The sequence below is a fragment of the Xyrauchen texanus genome, chromosome 9 (genome assembly GCF_025860055.1).
Source record: "Xyrauchen texanus isolate HMW12.3.18 chromosome 9, RBS_HiC_50CHRs, whole genome shotgun sequence".
Lineage (NCBI taxonomy): Eukaryota > Metazoa > Chordata > Actinopteri > Cypriniformes > Catostomidae > Xyrauchen > Xyrauchen texanus.
The window spans coordinates 1508914-1524947 of NC_068284.1; the positions used below are offsets into that span (position 1 = coordinate 1508914).

Consider the following 16034-nt stretch of genomic DNA (forward strand, 5'->3'; position numbering starts at 1 on the left):
TTATCTGAAAAAATTAAACATAAATAATAATAAGTCCTTGATATCGATGATAAACTTTTGATTCATTTTCTATACTTTCTATACTTAGCCTATATTCTACATCTAGAACAGGGGTGTTCATTACATCGATCGCAATAGCACCACTGGTTGGTTGATCAAGGTAAAATATGTAACTGTGTGCTGTTTGATTGACAGGCGGCTAACATTTGTGCTCTTTACATGCATGTGTGCTCCGAGAGTGCCTAAATGGTCAAATACACTTTATTATCCTGCCAATGCCCGTCTTGATGAGACATTAATGTCAACACAGTCGGTTTGGTCTAAAGTGAATTTAAACAGTGGGACAAAAAGCGTATTTGTATCAAAATGTCGGACTTGAAGTGTGCATGTGACAGAATTGAGCACTGTAGTAAGCTATGTCATATAAAGGCTATAAATCAAACAACATTAACAAGGAAACGAGAAAACCACTCACTACATTTAGCCGAATATCTTGAGTAGATTTTAAAGTATTAATGTAATATAATACATTTAATAATAATACTTTTAATAATATTGACCCCTGATGTAGAGTGTGTTAATTGGTATAATAAATTACCAGGAAAATAGAGATGATAAAATAATGTATAATTATGCTCAGACTTTATAAAGTTTTTTCTAATGTCTGATAGAAAAGCATCAACATTTGCAGAGCAATACTTCAGCAGAACATTCCACCAGACACAATCTTCACAGTGTGGGTGAGAAATAGATCAATATTTATGTCCATTTTTGCTAGAAATTCTTCTCTGTGCCCATTAGGTGGCGATATGCATGAAGAATGTGAATCACCAAAAACACAATAAGAAGGTGAAAGTGAAAGTGGAGATTGTCTGAGCACGGAGGAGAATTAATAATAAAAATTTACTTAAATATTGATTTGTTTCTCACCACATCTATCATATCGCTTCTGAAGACATGGATTAAACCACTGGAGGCACATGGGTTAGGCTACTTTTATGCTGATTTATGTGATTTTTGGAGCTTCAAAATGTTGGCACCCATTCACTTGCCTTGTATTCACCAAAAGATGGAGATAATCTACTAAAAATCTTAATTTGTGTTCTGCTGAAGAAAGAAAGTCATAAACATCCAGGATGGCATACTAAATGATGAGAGACATTTTTGTGTGTGTGTTTTTTGCATTCCTTGCATTTTTTTGAAAATGTTTTATGCGCAACAATAACTCTCTCAGTTGACATTAAGGAAAATTTAGACCCTACACATAAACAAGATTTCAATGTAACTGTTTCAGATATTATGATATTCTGTAATCATGTCACCCTTTTTTTAATGTATTTTTTTTACAGTATCATAGATTAGTGATGTATTTTAAAAGCTGTCGATCACAAACACCTATAAAGTACCTATATTTTTGGTCATGTAAATTATGGTACGTGTGTTACATATTTAAATTGCAACATAGAGTTTTTATTATAAAGGAGCATATCTCTCGCAACTCAGTACTCACTGCTCATGAGCACTTTTAAATGAGCTACACTTTTACTTGAGTAGTTTTTAGGACAGGTACTTTTATTCTACTAAAACTACATTTTTTTACTTGAGTATTATTTTTCAGTACTCTTTCCACCTCTGCATCTACAGTTGAAGTCAGAAGTTTACATACACCTTAGCCAAATACATTTAAACTCAGTTTTTCACAATTCCTGACATTTAATTGTAGAAAACATTCCCTGTATTATGTCAGTTAGCATCACTATTTTATATTAATGAATGTGAACTGTCAGAATAATAGTAGAGAGAATTATTTATTTCATTTTATATTTCTTTCATCACATTCCCACTGGTTCAGAAGTTTACATACACTTTGTTAATATTTGGTAGAATTGTCTTTAAATTGTTTAACTTGGGTCAAATATTTTGAGTAGCCTTCCACAAGCTTCTCACAATAAGTTGCTGGAATTTTGTCCCATTCCTCCAGACAAAACTGGTACAACCGAGTCAGGTTTGTAGGCCTCCTTGCTCACATGCTTTTTCAGTTCTGCCTACAAAGTTTCTATCAGATTGAAGTCAGGGCTTTGTGATGGCCACTCCAATACCTTGACTTTGTTGTCCTTAAGCCATTTTGCCACAACATTGTCAATTTGGAAGACCCATTTGTGACTGAGCTTTAACTTCCTGACTGATGTCTTGAGATGTTGCTTCAATATATCCACATAATTTTCCTTCCACAAAATGTCATCTATTTTGTGAAGTGCACCAGTCCCTCCTTCAACAAAACACCCCCAGAACATGATGCTACCTCCCCCATGCCTCACGGTTGGGATGGTGTACTACGGCTTGCAATCTTTTACGCCAAACAAAATGACAGTCATTATGGCCAAAAAGATACATTTTTGTTTCTTAAGACCAGAGGAAATTTCTTCAGAAAGTAAGATATTTGTCCCCATGTGCACTTGCAAACTGTAGTCTGACTTTTTAAGGCAGTTTTGGAGCAGTGGCTTCTTCCTTGCTGAGCAGCCTTTCAGGCTATGTTGATATGGGACTCGTTTTAATGTGGATATAGATACCTGTCTACCTGTTTCCTCCAGCATCTTTACAAGGTCCTTTACTGTTGTTCTGGTATTGATTTGCATTTTTCGCCTTAAACTACTGTCATCTCTTGGAGACAGAATGTGACAAGTGTTTTTAACTGCCCCATCCTTCAATAACAGTTCCTTTGCAAAGCTTGAATCATCTTGTGACTGGTATGATAGGTGAAGTCAACTGGGGAGACCCAGTTCTCCCCCTACTTTGATACTACCATTTTTGTTTCCTGGTTAATTTCTTCATTTAACTGAGATCCATCAACATGAACACACTGGAGTGCAGATTTTATATACCCATCTTTGCAGTAATATCAATGACTTTTAACATAACAACTGTAATATATACATATATATATTTACAGTGCATCCGGAAAGTATTCACAGCGCTTCACTTTTTCCGCATTTTTTTGTTACAGCCTTATGCCAAAATGTATTCAATTCATTATTTTCCTCGAAATTCTACAAACAATACCCCATAATGACAACAAGAAAGAAGTTTTTTTGAAATCTTTGCAAATTTTTTACAAATAAAAAATGAAACAAATCACATGTGCATAAGTATTCACAGCCTTTGCTCGATACTTTCTTGAAGCACCTTTGGCACCAATTACAGCCTCAAGTCTTTTTGAGTATGATGCTACAAGCTTGGCACACCTATTTTTGGACAGTTTCTCCCATTCTTCTCCCATTCTTCTTTGCAGGACCTCTCAAGCTCCATCAGATTGGATGGGGAGCCGGTGTACAACCATTTTGTCGTGTTCAAGTCTGGGCTCTGGCTGGGCCACTCAAGAACATTCACAGAATTATCCCGTAGCCACTTCTTTGTTATCTTGGCTGTGTGCTTAGGGTCGTTGTCCTGTTGGAAGATGAACCTTCGACCCAGTCTGAGGTCCAGAGCGCTCTGGAGCAGGTTTTCATCAAGGATGTCTCTGTACATTGCTGCATTCATCTTTCCCTCGGTCCTGACTAGTCTCCCAGTTCCTGCTGCTGAAAAACATCCCCACAGTATGATGCTGCCACCACCATCCTTCACTGTAGGGATAGTATTAGCTAGGTGATGAGCAGTTCCTGGTTTCCTCCAGACATGACACTTGCCATTCAGTCCAAAGAGTTCAATCTTTGTTTCATCAGACCAGAGAATTTTGTTTCTCATAGTCACTCTTTTGGCAAACTCAAGGTGGGCTGTCATGTGCCTTTTACGGAGGAGTGGCTTCCGTCTGCAGGCCTGATTGGTGGAGTGCTGCAGAGATGGTTGTTCTTCTGGAAGGTTCTCCTCTCTCCACAGAGAAATGCTGGAGCTCTGTCAGAGTGACCATCAGGTTCTTGGTCACCTCCCTGACTAAGGCCCTTCTCCCCCCATCGCTAAGTTTGGCCGGGCGGCCAGCTCTAGGAAGAGTCCTGGTGGTTCCAAACTTCTTCCATTTACAGATGATGGAGGCCACTGTACTCACTGGGACCTTCAATGCTTCAGAAATTATTCTGTGCCCTTCCCCAGATCTGTACCTCGATACTATCCTGTCTCGGAGGTCTACAGACAATTCCTTGAACTTCATGGCTTGGTTTGTGCTCTGACATGCACTGTTAACTGTGGGACCTTATATAGACAGGTGTGTGACTTTCCAAATCATGTCCAATCTGCTGAATTTACCACAGGTGGTCTCCAATCAAGTTGTAGAAACATCTCAAGGATGATCAGTGGAAACAGGATGCACCTGAGCTCAATTTTGAGTGTCATGGCAAAGGCTGTGAATACTTACGTACATGTGATTTTTTTGTTTTTTATTTTTAGTAAATTTGCAAAGATTTCAAACAAACTTCTTTCATGTTGTCATTATGGGGTATTGTTTGTAGAATTTTGAGTAAAATTATGAATTGAATCCATTTTGGAATAAGGCAGTAACATAACAAAATGTGGAAAAAGTGAAGCACTGTGAATACTTTCCAGATGCACTGTATATATATATATATATATATATATATATATATATATATATATATATATATATACACAGCGGGTGTATCTTCAGTTCTTACCATCGATTTTCAATGGGATTTAAGTCAGGTGATTGGCTGGGCCATTCTAGCAGCTTTATTTTCTTTCTTTGAAACCAACTGAGAGTTTCCTTGGCTGTGTGTTTGGGATCATTGTCTTGCTGAAATGTCCACCCTCATTTCATCTTCATCATCCTGGTAGATGGCAGCAGATTTTTGTCAAGAATGTCTTGGTAAATTTGCCCCTTCATCCTTCCTTCAATTATGTGAAGTTTGCCAGTACCATTTGCTGAAAAGCAGCCCCACACCATGATGTTCCCACCTCCAAACTTCACTGATGGTATGGTGTTTTTAGAGTGATGTGCAGTGCCATTTCTCCACCAAACATGGTGTGTATTATGGCATCCAAACAGTTCAATTTTGCTCTCATCTGACCACACTATATTCTCCCAGTATTTCACCGGCTTTTCCAAATGTTGTGCAGAAAACTTTAAACGAGCTTCAACATGCTTTATTTTAGCAATGGAGTCTTGCATGGTGAGCGTGCATACAGGCCATGGTGGTGGAGTGCATTACTTACTGTTTTCTTTGAGACAACAGTACCTGCTAATCGTAGGTCTTTTTTTTTAAGCTCTCCACAAGTGGTCCTTGGCTCTTGGACAACTCTTCTGATTATTCTTTTCACTCCTCTGTCAGAAATCTTGTGAGGAGCACCTGGTCGAGACAAATTTATGGTGAAATGATTGTCTTTCCACTTCCGAATTATGGCCCCAACAGTGCTCATTGGAACATTCAGAAGCTTAGAAATGCACCTATAACCAATGCCATCGTTATGTTTTGCAACACATAGGTTGCGACAGTCTCGAGACAGCTCTTTGCATTTACCCATCATGAGATGTGTCTTGTGACACCTTGGCAATGAGACCTTTTTGTAGGCCATCGGTTGGGACTGAACCAGCTGATATTAATTTGCACTGACAAGGGGCTAGATTGCTTTTTAATTACTGATAGTTTTCAGCTGTTGTCTTGGCTTTCCATGCCTTTTTGCACTCATGTGTTCAATACTTTTTCCCTGTGTCAATTCACATTATTACCCATAACTTAATTTGCTGAGTTCATTTGTTTTGGTTTCTTTGTATGTATGGATTACTTGGGTTGTTACCAACATCTGGTGAAAATTTCATGTCAATAGCACCTTTGGAAATATATTTACTGAAAAAAATGTTGACGTGTTCAATACTTATTTCACCCGCTGTGTATATATATATATATATATATATATATATATATATATATATAGGGTAACCGATGCATGTTACGGCCATGGCATGCTAGCATTAGCTTTAGTGCTATGAATGCAGAATGTAAATATGACAAATTACACATTATCTATGGTATATTTTACTTTAATTCATCATTAATAACAGCCTCCTATACTGATCTCATGTTGATTATATTGATAGAATGAGGCATGCAGACATTGATAACACATTTTAATGTGCAGCATAGCTGGTGTCTGAATGTTTGTCCGCAGCATACTTTTGCTCAGTGAAGAAGAAATTGTCTTGAGTGTATCTGAACCTTTACAGAAGCACTGGTGACTCAAGTAAAGGAAAACTCTGGTTGTCTTGTTAAGCATGAGCTCACTGCATAACCACAAGGATGGTGAGTGAGGGTGATATAAGAGATGAGCCTTTTAAAATTCAAACATCATTATCCGAGCACCTGTCACTCGCTTGTCATTGGAGACAGGTGGGATTGTGCCTTTGGTCCTTTAAGTAGTGAGAAAGGATGGGGGCTGGGAGAATGCAAGTGCATTTGGAATGAGAAAGGGGAGTTGTTATAAGGTCCATATGCATGAGGAGGCCCTCACACTTCGAAAGCCTGTTCTGTGCTTTTACTTGCCATCCACAGAGTTCCCCTTGAGCACATGAATGTAATGACACATGAGAAGCAATAACAAATTACAATGGATTGTTTCTTAAAGGGCAGAGACATTTGGATTGTTGGCAGTGTGTGGCTGATGGCGTTCTATCTGTGGCATAGATTCTGGGATTTATTTTCATCCAGAAGGAAAGCTAAATCCTCCTCATCAACCAATGGACAGGTAAATATTTTTCATCATTGAAAGCCGCAGAGTGATTCAAAGAAGTTGATTAAACAAATGATCAATTCTGACAAGTTAGCAGCTGCTTGAGAAAATGATCATGGCCTAATCCGTCCTGCCAGTTGTAAGGTAACAGATTCAATCTATGGTTGCTGAAGAGTGGGAGCAAGTTAGATGTAAGGAAAATAACCCCACTGTATAAACATTTTGTCTTTGGACAAGGCATATCAGTACACAGATTAGAAAAGTAGATTATATAAGCGGGGAAAAGACATTTCAGTATCAACTCATGTCTGTTGCATGTTGAGTAATGAGTAATGTATCAATTAACATTCAGAGACCAAGCGTAGCAGAATTAGAATTTTTGTTTAACCCTGAAAGCACACGTGCATCACCCAGATGTCTATTTGATGTGTGTTTACATCTGGAAGATGTATTTTTTTTTACATTATTTGCTCATCTCTGGATCTTGGAACAGCCAACTGTTCACAACAAGAAGATCTAGAGGTCTAATTGTTTCGTAAGGTCTTAAACGTTCTGCTAAATAATCTGTCGCCAAACCATGTATTGGTTTATATGTAGTTAATAAATTTTTAAATCAACCCTAAAATTAATTGGTAACCAATGCAAAGAATCTAAAACTGGATAAATATGATTAAAAGACCTAGTTTGTATCAAAAGTCTAGCTGCAGCATTTTGCATTGATTGTAGCCGTGCTGAAGTGTGCTGATTAAAAAAATTAAAACAGGGCATTAAAGTAATCAAGGCGAGACAATATAAAAGCATGTATGAGCTTCTATGTAACTCAAAAGGTGTCTCACCTTGGAAATGTTCCTTAACTGATAGAAACAAGACTGAACTAACTTACCAATGTGATATTCAAAATTTAAATTTGTATAAAAATGGAAGCCCAAATTTCTCACCACCTGCTGATTATTTGCGACCACCTGATGAAGTGCTGACTCAATCTGATTTAAAAAAAAAAAACATGACGTATTATACCAACTTCTGTTTTATCAGTATTTAACTGCAGAAAATTACATGATGTAATTTGTTTTATATCTGCTATACAAGTTTGAAGAACATTTAAATTAGTCAGATCATTGGGATTCAACGACAAATACAATTGCCGGTCATCTGCATAACAATGAAAATGTATGTTCTATTTTTGAAAAACACAGAACCAAGCGGTAGCATATACAGAGAAAAAGTATTGGCCCTAAGAGAGATCCTTGCGGAACACCACAAAATGTCTATAAGACATTCAGTAGACGTATTTGAGACGTTTATAGTTTAGAATGTTTGTAAATCTCATCTTTTTAAGATGTTTAGCAGATGTTAATTAGAATGCGATGCTTTCTAGATGAAACATCCTTAAACAGACATATTGGAGATCTATATGTGCTATCTGGGTAAAGTCACACAAAAAGGTCAGATTTGTGAGGTGAAACACTTCTGGAACAAATTATTAGTACATTTCTTTAAAGGTGCAGTATGTAAGATTAAGAAACCATTGTTATTAATGACACCTGTGGCCGTTAAGTGAACTGCAGTCATCTACCTGTTGCTCGTGATTGCGTACACACTTCATAGGGATGTTAGCATCAACCAAAACAATGACGTAACATTCAAAGAGGCTGAACGTAATTCACCGGCATCATGCTGACAGATGAGGTAACATATTTAAAATTACACAGTTATTATTGTTTTACTATAAACTTTGAGACTGTATGTTATTTTTGACTCTCCAGTGCTGGAACAGGGCTAAAACAAAGTGTGGATACAGGTCTGACTATGCAAGACAGTAGTTCACTTTTCTTTGCATGATACATTGACTGCATTAGTACAATAGCCTATTTCGGTGTTAGCTAGCTAGCCAGCTTTATCAATAGCAGTTAGCTAAATTTGGTGGATGGTTTATAAAATAGACTGTACAATATAAATATGTTGACACAATTCAGTATTGATGTGATTCCATCAAAACTGTAATTTGGATATATTGCTTCACTATTGTTTTATAATTATAGAATGTATCTATTTTCTGTATAACCGTTTAGTGTAAAGTTACGCTACACTAATGAATGGAGGTTTTTGCATAATCTTGAACATTGGCTATTATTGTGTATGACTTTCTTTCATCTGCTCAACACAAATTAAGATTTTTAGCAGAATTTCTCAGCTCTTTTTGTTCATAAAATGCAAGTGAAAACAGTAACCATGACGTCCCCTCGTCACTCACTCGACGTTGTGTCGAGTGTATTATTGTCGTTTACCTTGCTGAATAATTACAAATGAACATTGACATTATCCTGACTTTTATCATAAAGAGAAAATTGTTGAAACTATTTGAAAGTTACGAAACAAGGTAGCTTGCAATTCGCAGGCAAAATCAAGTTCGCTAAAATTACACAGATCAATCCTTATGGCACTATATTTCACATGCTTTGTGGTTATGTAAGCTTACCTGTCCAATAAGAAGAACACCAATTCAGGGTCGGATTTGATCCCCAAAACCGAGCGAAGGTCCCTCCCGGAATCAAATGCCCTGCCGATGTTCACTCTAGTTTTCACTCGACCACGATCAGGTTTCCGCTTAGGATTCAGATGATAAATGTTATTTTTTTGGCTTACTAAGTGTTTGTGTAGGAGTCGGTGTTGTGCTGGGAGCCAGCCATTTGCTGGATTCCATCTCTAAGATAACATTACCTAGTGTTGCAGACTGTCTGTTGATGCTGTTGAATAGTGGATGAGAAGCACTGAGGAAAGGCTCTCGGGAGTTCAATTTTTTAAATTGCGTTACAAGCCGGTCACACATTGGCAAAAATAGCCGAATATTATATGAACACTTTTACATATTGCACCTTTAAATGAAAACTATGAAGCAAAAGAGCTGAAGTCCAGGCATATTCACTTTCTTAATTTGTGAGAGGGAAGATATGCAAATATCTGACATTCAAACAAAGCTTTCTTACTGTCAGATCCTCATGAAGAGACTTGATTGTGTTTGCGTAATTAATTGTTTAATACCACCGATTTTATTATCAATAAGAATTATAGGCACTTTTCTAAACTATAAAATGAAACCAGATCTTCACTAATCTTATATTTAAGCATAGCAATAATCATATTATGGAAACAATGTAAGTGTTTAGCACTGCCTGGTAAAGTGATGTAATGCTGCTTGTATGCGCCCTGTCACTTCTTTACAAACCAGATGCATCATAGTCACAACTCATTCAGTGACATAAAGACATTTACAGAACCTGAATGTCACACAACTATGTGGTGAGGTTGGCATAATATCTCATTTAATCTGAATATGAACTGTCATGTAAAATCCAATGATCCTTCAGATGCGTATCTGAGTATCCATATGCTGGTACCTTAAAGTCAATCACATACATTAAGGGCTCCATCAATAAATAGTTTAATTACTAATACCAGCCTCTGACCACTGCCTGCATCTCTCCAGTTAATTTAGGGTGGACTTCAAAGACTTTAAAATAATCATCATCCTTAAATTTTAACATAATATATAATAAAAAAAATTATTCAAAGAACACTTTGTAGTCGCCATTAGTATTAAACATTGTGACAGGGCGGAGGGTGTTTATCGCATTATCCTGTTACACTGGTGCCAAAATCCGAAAAGTAGGAGGCGAGAACTGGCGTGGCAATATAAATGATACTTAAATAAGAACTTAAACCAAAAGACACAAACGATGGACAGCTGCCCATAAACGCTCTCTCTCTGCCGCACCACCATCCGCAGTCGGCCTTTATCTTGATTAGCCTGATAAGTGGCTAGAATCACAAACCGGCCCTGCCTTCCACTCTGTCACAAACATATTTGTTGTTACAGTGTGTGACACTGTCATGTGATCCATCAACCCAAAACAATCAAGATGGCGCCTAATGTTGTAGCAGCATTAGAGCCTGATATTCACTTTTGAAAGCATTGTTAAAGATACATTTGCCTTTTTACCAACTTAACGTTGGAATAGCTATCCGGCTACAGGACATAAGGATAGTTACATGGAGCGTACATAGAATGGCGATTTTACACGTATAGTAAGGTGATTTAAGATTTTTCACATGTTTCAATGTGGACAAGAAACTTTTGGAAATCACTTGAAAATGCCAGTGTGGATGGAGAGCATTTTGAAAATGAAAAAGCAGTTTTCAAATGTATCCGCATTAATGTGAATTAACTATAAGTCTGTTTCCCCACAGTTTTCCCCTCTCTGCTTCCTAATAAACTTTTCCTTGTTTTTTTTTTATTCCACAGTCTTGGTTCATGGTTTTCAAGTATAAGGGCATGTATAAAAAAAAAATGTATTTTGGCACATACATAATGTTGATCTTTTTGTCCTTTTGCCTATAAAGTGCCGAATGCAAGCTTATCATAAAATTTAGCTTTGGTGGCCACCGAAAACCTTTTAGTGGAGGTAGAACCATTAAAGTCAGTCAGTGACCCAATCCATTCAGACCAGCGACCCACTTTTGGGTTGTGACCCATCAGTTGAGAAACACTTTAAAACACATAATTAGTCAGCCAAAATTTTTTATAAAGTTGGACCTGTCACTTGAAGACTTAATGCATAAGCAAACTGTCCAGTAATCATTGGCTGATGCTTCAAAAGGTCAGCAGCAACGGAGTCAAAGTTGAAATGGTTTGAACTCTGAGTTCCATGTTACAGTGCATGAAGAAAGGGGCAACAGTGATGCTTAACTCAGTAGAATTTGAGGTATTCGACAGCACTTTTATGAGATAAAAGGCCTTTTAGGTTTAGGGTTGATGTTTGTGTTTGGGGATAAGAGTCAACAAAATATGCATTTCTGTTCACTGTATGACATAATTTACAACAAAAATCAACTTGCTTTGGCACACCTCTGTGGACATTTCATCTGATGTTCAAAAACACTTTCAGTTTCGAGCAGTGGGGAAAGGGGGTACAATTGGAGTGGTGGTGGCGTAGTGGGCTAAAGCACTTAACTGTTAATCAGAAGGTCGTGGGTTCGATCCCCACTGCCACCACCATTGTGTCCTTGAGTAAGACACTTAACTCCAGGTTGCTCCGGGGGATTGTCCCTGTAATAAGTGCACTGTAAGTCGCTTTGGATAAAAGCATCTGCCAAATGCATAAATGTAAATTTTGGTAAGCACAGACCGAATTAAGATGAAGAAAACCATTGGACCTACTGTCACTGAATTCACAGTGAGATCAGTCTGGTTACTTTCTTGTCTATTTATACAGACTATCAGAACCTCTCAATTGTAAAGGAGAAGTTGCAAACTCTTGTTGAAAATGTGGTGGTCACTATCATTTATCATTTTCAGGATGATGAGTGGGCCCACAACAAAACATCCACTCTAGTTTTAATTTAGACTAGTATGTGTATAAATAGAGGCCTTTCCAAGGTCTAACTTCATATGTAATTTGAAGGCTTTGCCTTGCCATTACAAACACAACCTTGACCCCTAGAAGTATGAAGCAGTTGTGATGAGCTACTTGAAAAGCAGAGCATGTTTCAGTTTTATTAATGATAATGTGTTGTCAATTAATGATGATGTATAATAAGCATTTAAAGGTTTTATGTATGTTGTTGTGTTGAGGCCTAATTTTGTTCTGTGGTCAAGTTTAGCTTGTCTTGCTAGAGGCATTGTCTTTTGCCTCCCAAGGCCACTATAGGGAGGTAGAACAATATATTATATGTATCTGTTTTTGAAGTGACATGCGATACAGTGCCGACACACAATTGGAATGCTCCTTGTCTACACCTATGATGAATTAGAAGACCACCTGCATTTATTGTCCTGTGAAACCACTCATGTTGCTGGATTTGAAATAATGACCTTTTCCAATGTTCACAAACAGTTGCACCATCCAGTGACAATCAGTTACAGAAATAGGATTGGCTGTTTAGGTCTACGAAGACAATATAGTGTATTCTCTATTGAATTAATTCTACCAATACATCTACAGCAAAACATTGTAGCAAACATTGTGTGAAGTAATGGTTGCAGACTGATTTCTCTGTGAATTTGGCGACAGTAGGTTGAACCCTTTTCAGCTGGAATCGATTTGTGCTTAACAGAATTATAAGCATGGCCCCCAGTGGCCAAAGTGTTTTCGAACATATGGACAAGTGTGAGCTCCAGTTCCCCTTCTGTCACCCACTCGACGTTGTGTCGATTGTAGTGACACAAGGGGTCTTTCTTGAGAGTGTACCTCTGGATTTGAGAAAAGGCCAATGAGAAATTGGCAGACAGAAAGGGAAGCGGACGTGCGTCTGTCAGTCAGATTTTTTCTTCTGAGCCGAGCGGTTGTGCAGCAACAAGCAGAGTTAATTCTTTCACTACTGCTCCACTCGCCATGGATCTATGGCGCGTTTCCAGCGGCTTTCTCCTTCTCTGCATGCTGTGCAGTCCACGCCCCTGGGCGCTTCGACAGCGCTTCTTTATAGAGCCTTATACCCTCTAAAAGAGAAGTATTTGCCCCTCTAAAAGAGAGTATTTTCATACAGTAAAAGAGCAATACAAGCTTAATTTATTTTCTTTTGCCACACCATACCCACATTGTCAATAAAAGAGCGATTACCTCACTTCCTGGGTCATCTAGCCGGTGCGTGCCATTCTCACGACGCCCCGGTACCAAAATCCTACAGTCCTGGTTTCCCGGATGCAGTTACCTTGCCTCCTGACCCGCCATCCCCGGCGGGCCGGTTCTGACGAGTTCCGAAGACATCTATACAGTACTAGGTAGGACCTACCACCGCGCCACTTCCACGTGTGGCTTGACAACCCATGTGATGTATTGGCCATATGTTACCTCCCCCCAGCCTGGGCAGGATGTGGTCTCTGCAGAGTCTATTCCCCTTAAAAAAATAGGAACGGAAAAGAACGCCTTCCCCGATGCGTTTTATAGTATTAAGATAGCCCCACCTGCTTTATGCTCTATGACGAGGAACATAGAGAGAGAAAATGCCGTGGCTGGTGCTGCTTGCTCCCATGATAGTCATGTCGCTTGTTCCCCCCTCAGAGGTGCTGGGAACCAAAGAACTGGATATTAACTTTTTTGGAGAGGGTTACGTGAGCCCGATACAGTTTGCTTCTAGCACGCGGTAGCTTGCTTGCACCTGTGTCAGCAGTTCACGTAACAGTGCATGGTGTTTTTAAATGGGACACCTAGTGTCACTCGACACAACGTCGAGTGAGTGACAGGAGGGGACGTCATGGTTACTGTTTTCACTTGCATTTTATGAACAAAAAGAGCTGAGAAATTCTGCTAAAAATCTTAATTTGTGTTGAGCAGATGAAAGAAAGTCATACACATCTGTGATGGCATGACGGTGAGTAAATGATTAGAGAATTGTACATTTTAACTATCAAACTATCCCTTTAAGGGCTCTTGTCAGATCTGGATGAATTTGTCAATAAGAAGTGAGGTTTGGAAGCCTGGTGATTCACATTCTTCTCTGTCAAAAAATGACAAATATTGATCTGTTTCTCACCCACACTTATCATATCACTTCTGAAGATTTTTATTTAACTACTGGAGTCTTATGGATTTCTTTTATGCTGCCTTTATGTACTTTATGGAGCATCAAAATTTTGGTGCCCAAGTCATACAGATTTTGAACAACATAATGGTAATGATGACAGCATTTTCAATAATGATATACTAATAAGAAAAATTATTCTGTTATACATGTTAAATGTAGTATGTAATGGAATATAGGGGAGTAAACATCTATTATGTAATTTGTGAAAGTAACAGGTTACTCACTACTTGAGGACTCTTTTCATTGGATACTTTCTTACTCTTAGTCAAGTAATTATTTATGTTAGTACTTTTATTTCTACAAGTAATTGTACTTTTACTTGAGTATAGTTTTTGGCTACTCGACCCACCTCCTGAAACTTCATCTGCTGGTGTCGCTGTTGGACGGTGTTATTGTAGAAATATAACTGCTATACACATTATTCGAGCTCACATTTCGTAATATTTTATTTGCTTTATGTACAGTCGATAATTCTTCTCATTTGAATTTTTTGAGGAGGCACAGCCTACCTTACCTCCTTGGAGAAAACACCACTGTTTCAGAGCATTACTCTGTGTGAAGACGGTTATGTGGACACTGAACCCAGCTCTGATGTTATGTTGCCTCTGGGCACGTGCCACGTCTCGGGCCGTCACAGGAAAGTGGGGCAGTTGGCAGGCAAAAAGAAAATGATCCTGGAACTGAGAGCCAGCGGGTTGCAAATGTCCCAGGACAAAGTGTTCTGGCTGGATGGAGGGGGCTGTTCAAGGCTCCCCTGCTGAATGGTGGCCTTGATGTCACCTTGCACTCACTCACACTTTATGCGTGTCCATCTCTCTCTGTCTCTATGTTTCGAACGCTCTATAATTCATAAATCAAATATTAACACACAAACTGTTCCTCTCTCTATTTATATTTGTATATACACACAGGCACATACATATAGAGAGAGGTAGTGTGAGAACATAGTGTGTTGTTTATGAAATGAATTATAGAGAGCTCTAAAAAGATTTACAGTACTAGCCTGTACTGAATGAATCAAGAAATCAGAATATAAATAAAAATAAATCAAATAGGAGTGGTGGTGGTGCAGTGGGCTAAAGCACATAGTTATGTGTGGTAATCAGAAGGTCACTGGTTCGATCCCCACGGCCACCACCATTGTGTCCTTGAGTAAGGCGCTTAACTCCAGGTTGCTCTGGGGGGATTGTCCCTCTACTAAGTGCACTGTAAGTCGCTTTGGATAAAAGCGTCTGCCAAATGCATAAATGTAAATGCAAATAAATAATATATTTATAAATGAATGATATAAAAAATAAAGTCGATATCAGCCACAGCCACAATATCGATTGAAGCCCGATTTAATCATTCATGTGAGCCGGTCCAGTGCAGCTTCAGGCTTCAATCACTCCTCGCACATCTGTGTTCCACATGACACGAGAAGATGATTATCATAAGGTTGCTGCATCACCTGACATAAATGCGTACGGACATGGCTGGCATGAATGAGGACGTTCAAATAAAGGTGCATCTTAAAAAAACAGACATCGATGTTTATGCGTTTAATCGATGAGATCGCACCATTGCCGATTAGATCGATGGATCGTTACACCTCTTTTGAATAGTGGGAAAAAAGTCTCTCTGCATCCACTGAAGTAGTGGGGAGTGTTGGCATTCTGTCTTCCCTAGTGACCATCAACTCCACTGGACTCCTCTTTTCTGCATCACTTTTGTCCATATGGATGTAGTGGTGCCACTCCTTTGCAGAGACCTGGCCTAAAGCTGGGGCAGCTTGGGCATAG

At 38.6% G+C, this 16034-nt stretch overlaps 1 protein-coding gene across 1 annotated transcript in view; it reads left to right on the forward strand.

Annotated features, from left to right (window-relative positions):
• Window positions 1-6511: 6511 nt before the first annotated feature.
• The window catches only part of LOC127648584 (myosin light chain kinase 3-like), a 44981-nt gene continuing 35458 nt past the window's right edge, over window positions 6512-16034 (forward strand). Inside the window, exon 1 of the mRNA XM_052133233.1 lies at window positions 6512-6687. Within this exon, the coding sequence (XP_051989193.1) occupies window positions 6550-6687 (138 nt within the window). The 5' untranslated portion in view covers window positions 6512-6549. The remainder of the gene's footprint in view (window positions 6688-16034) is intronic.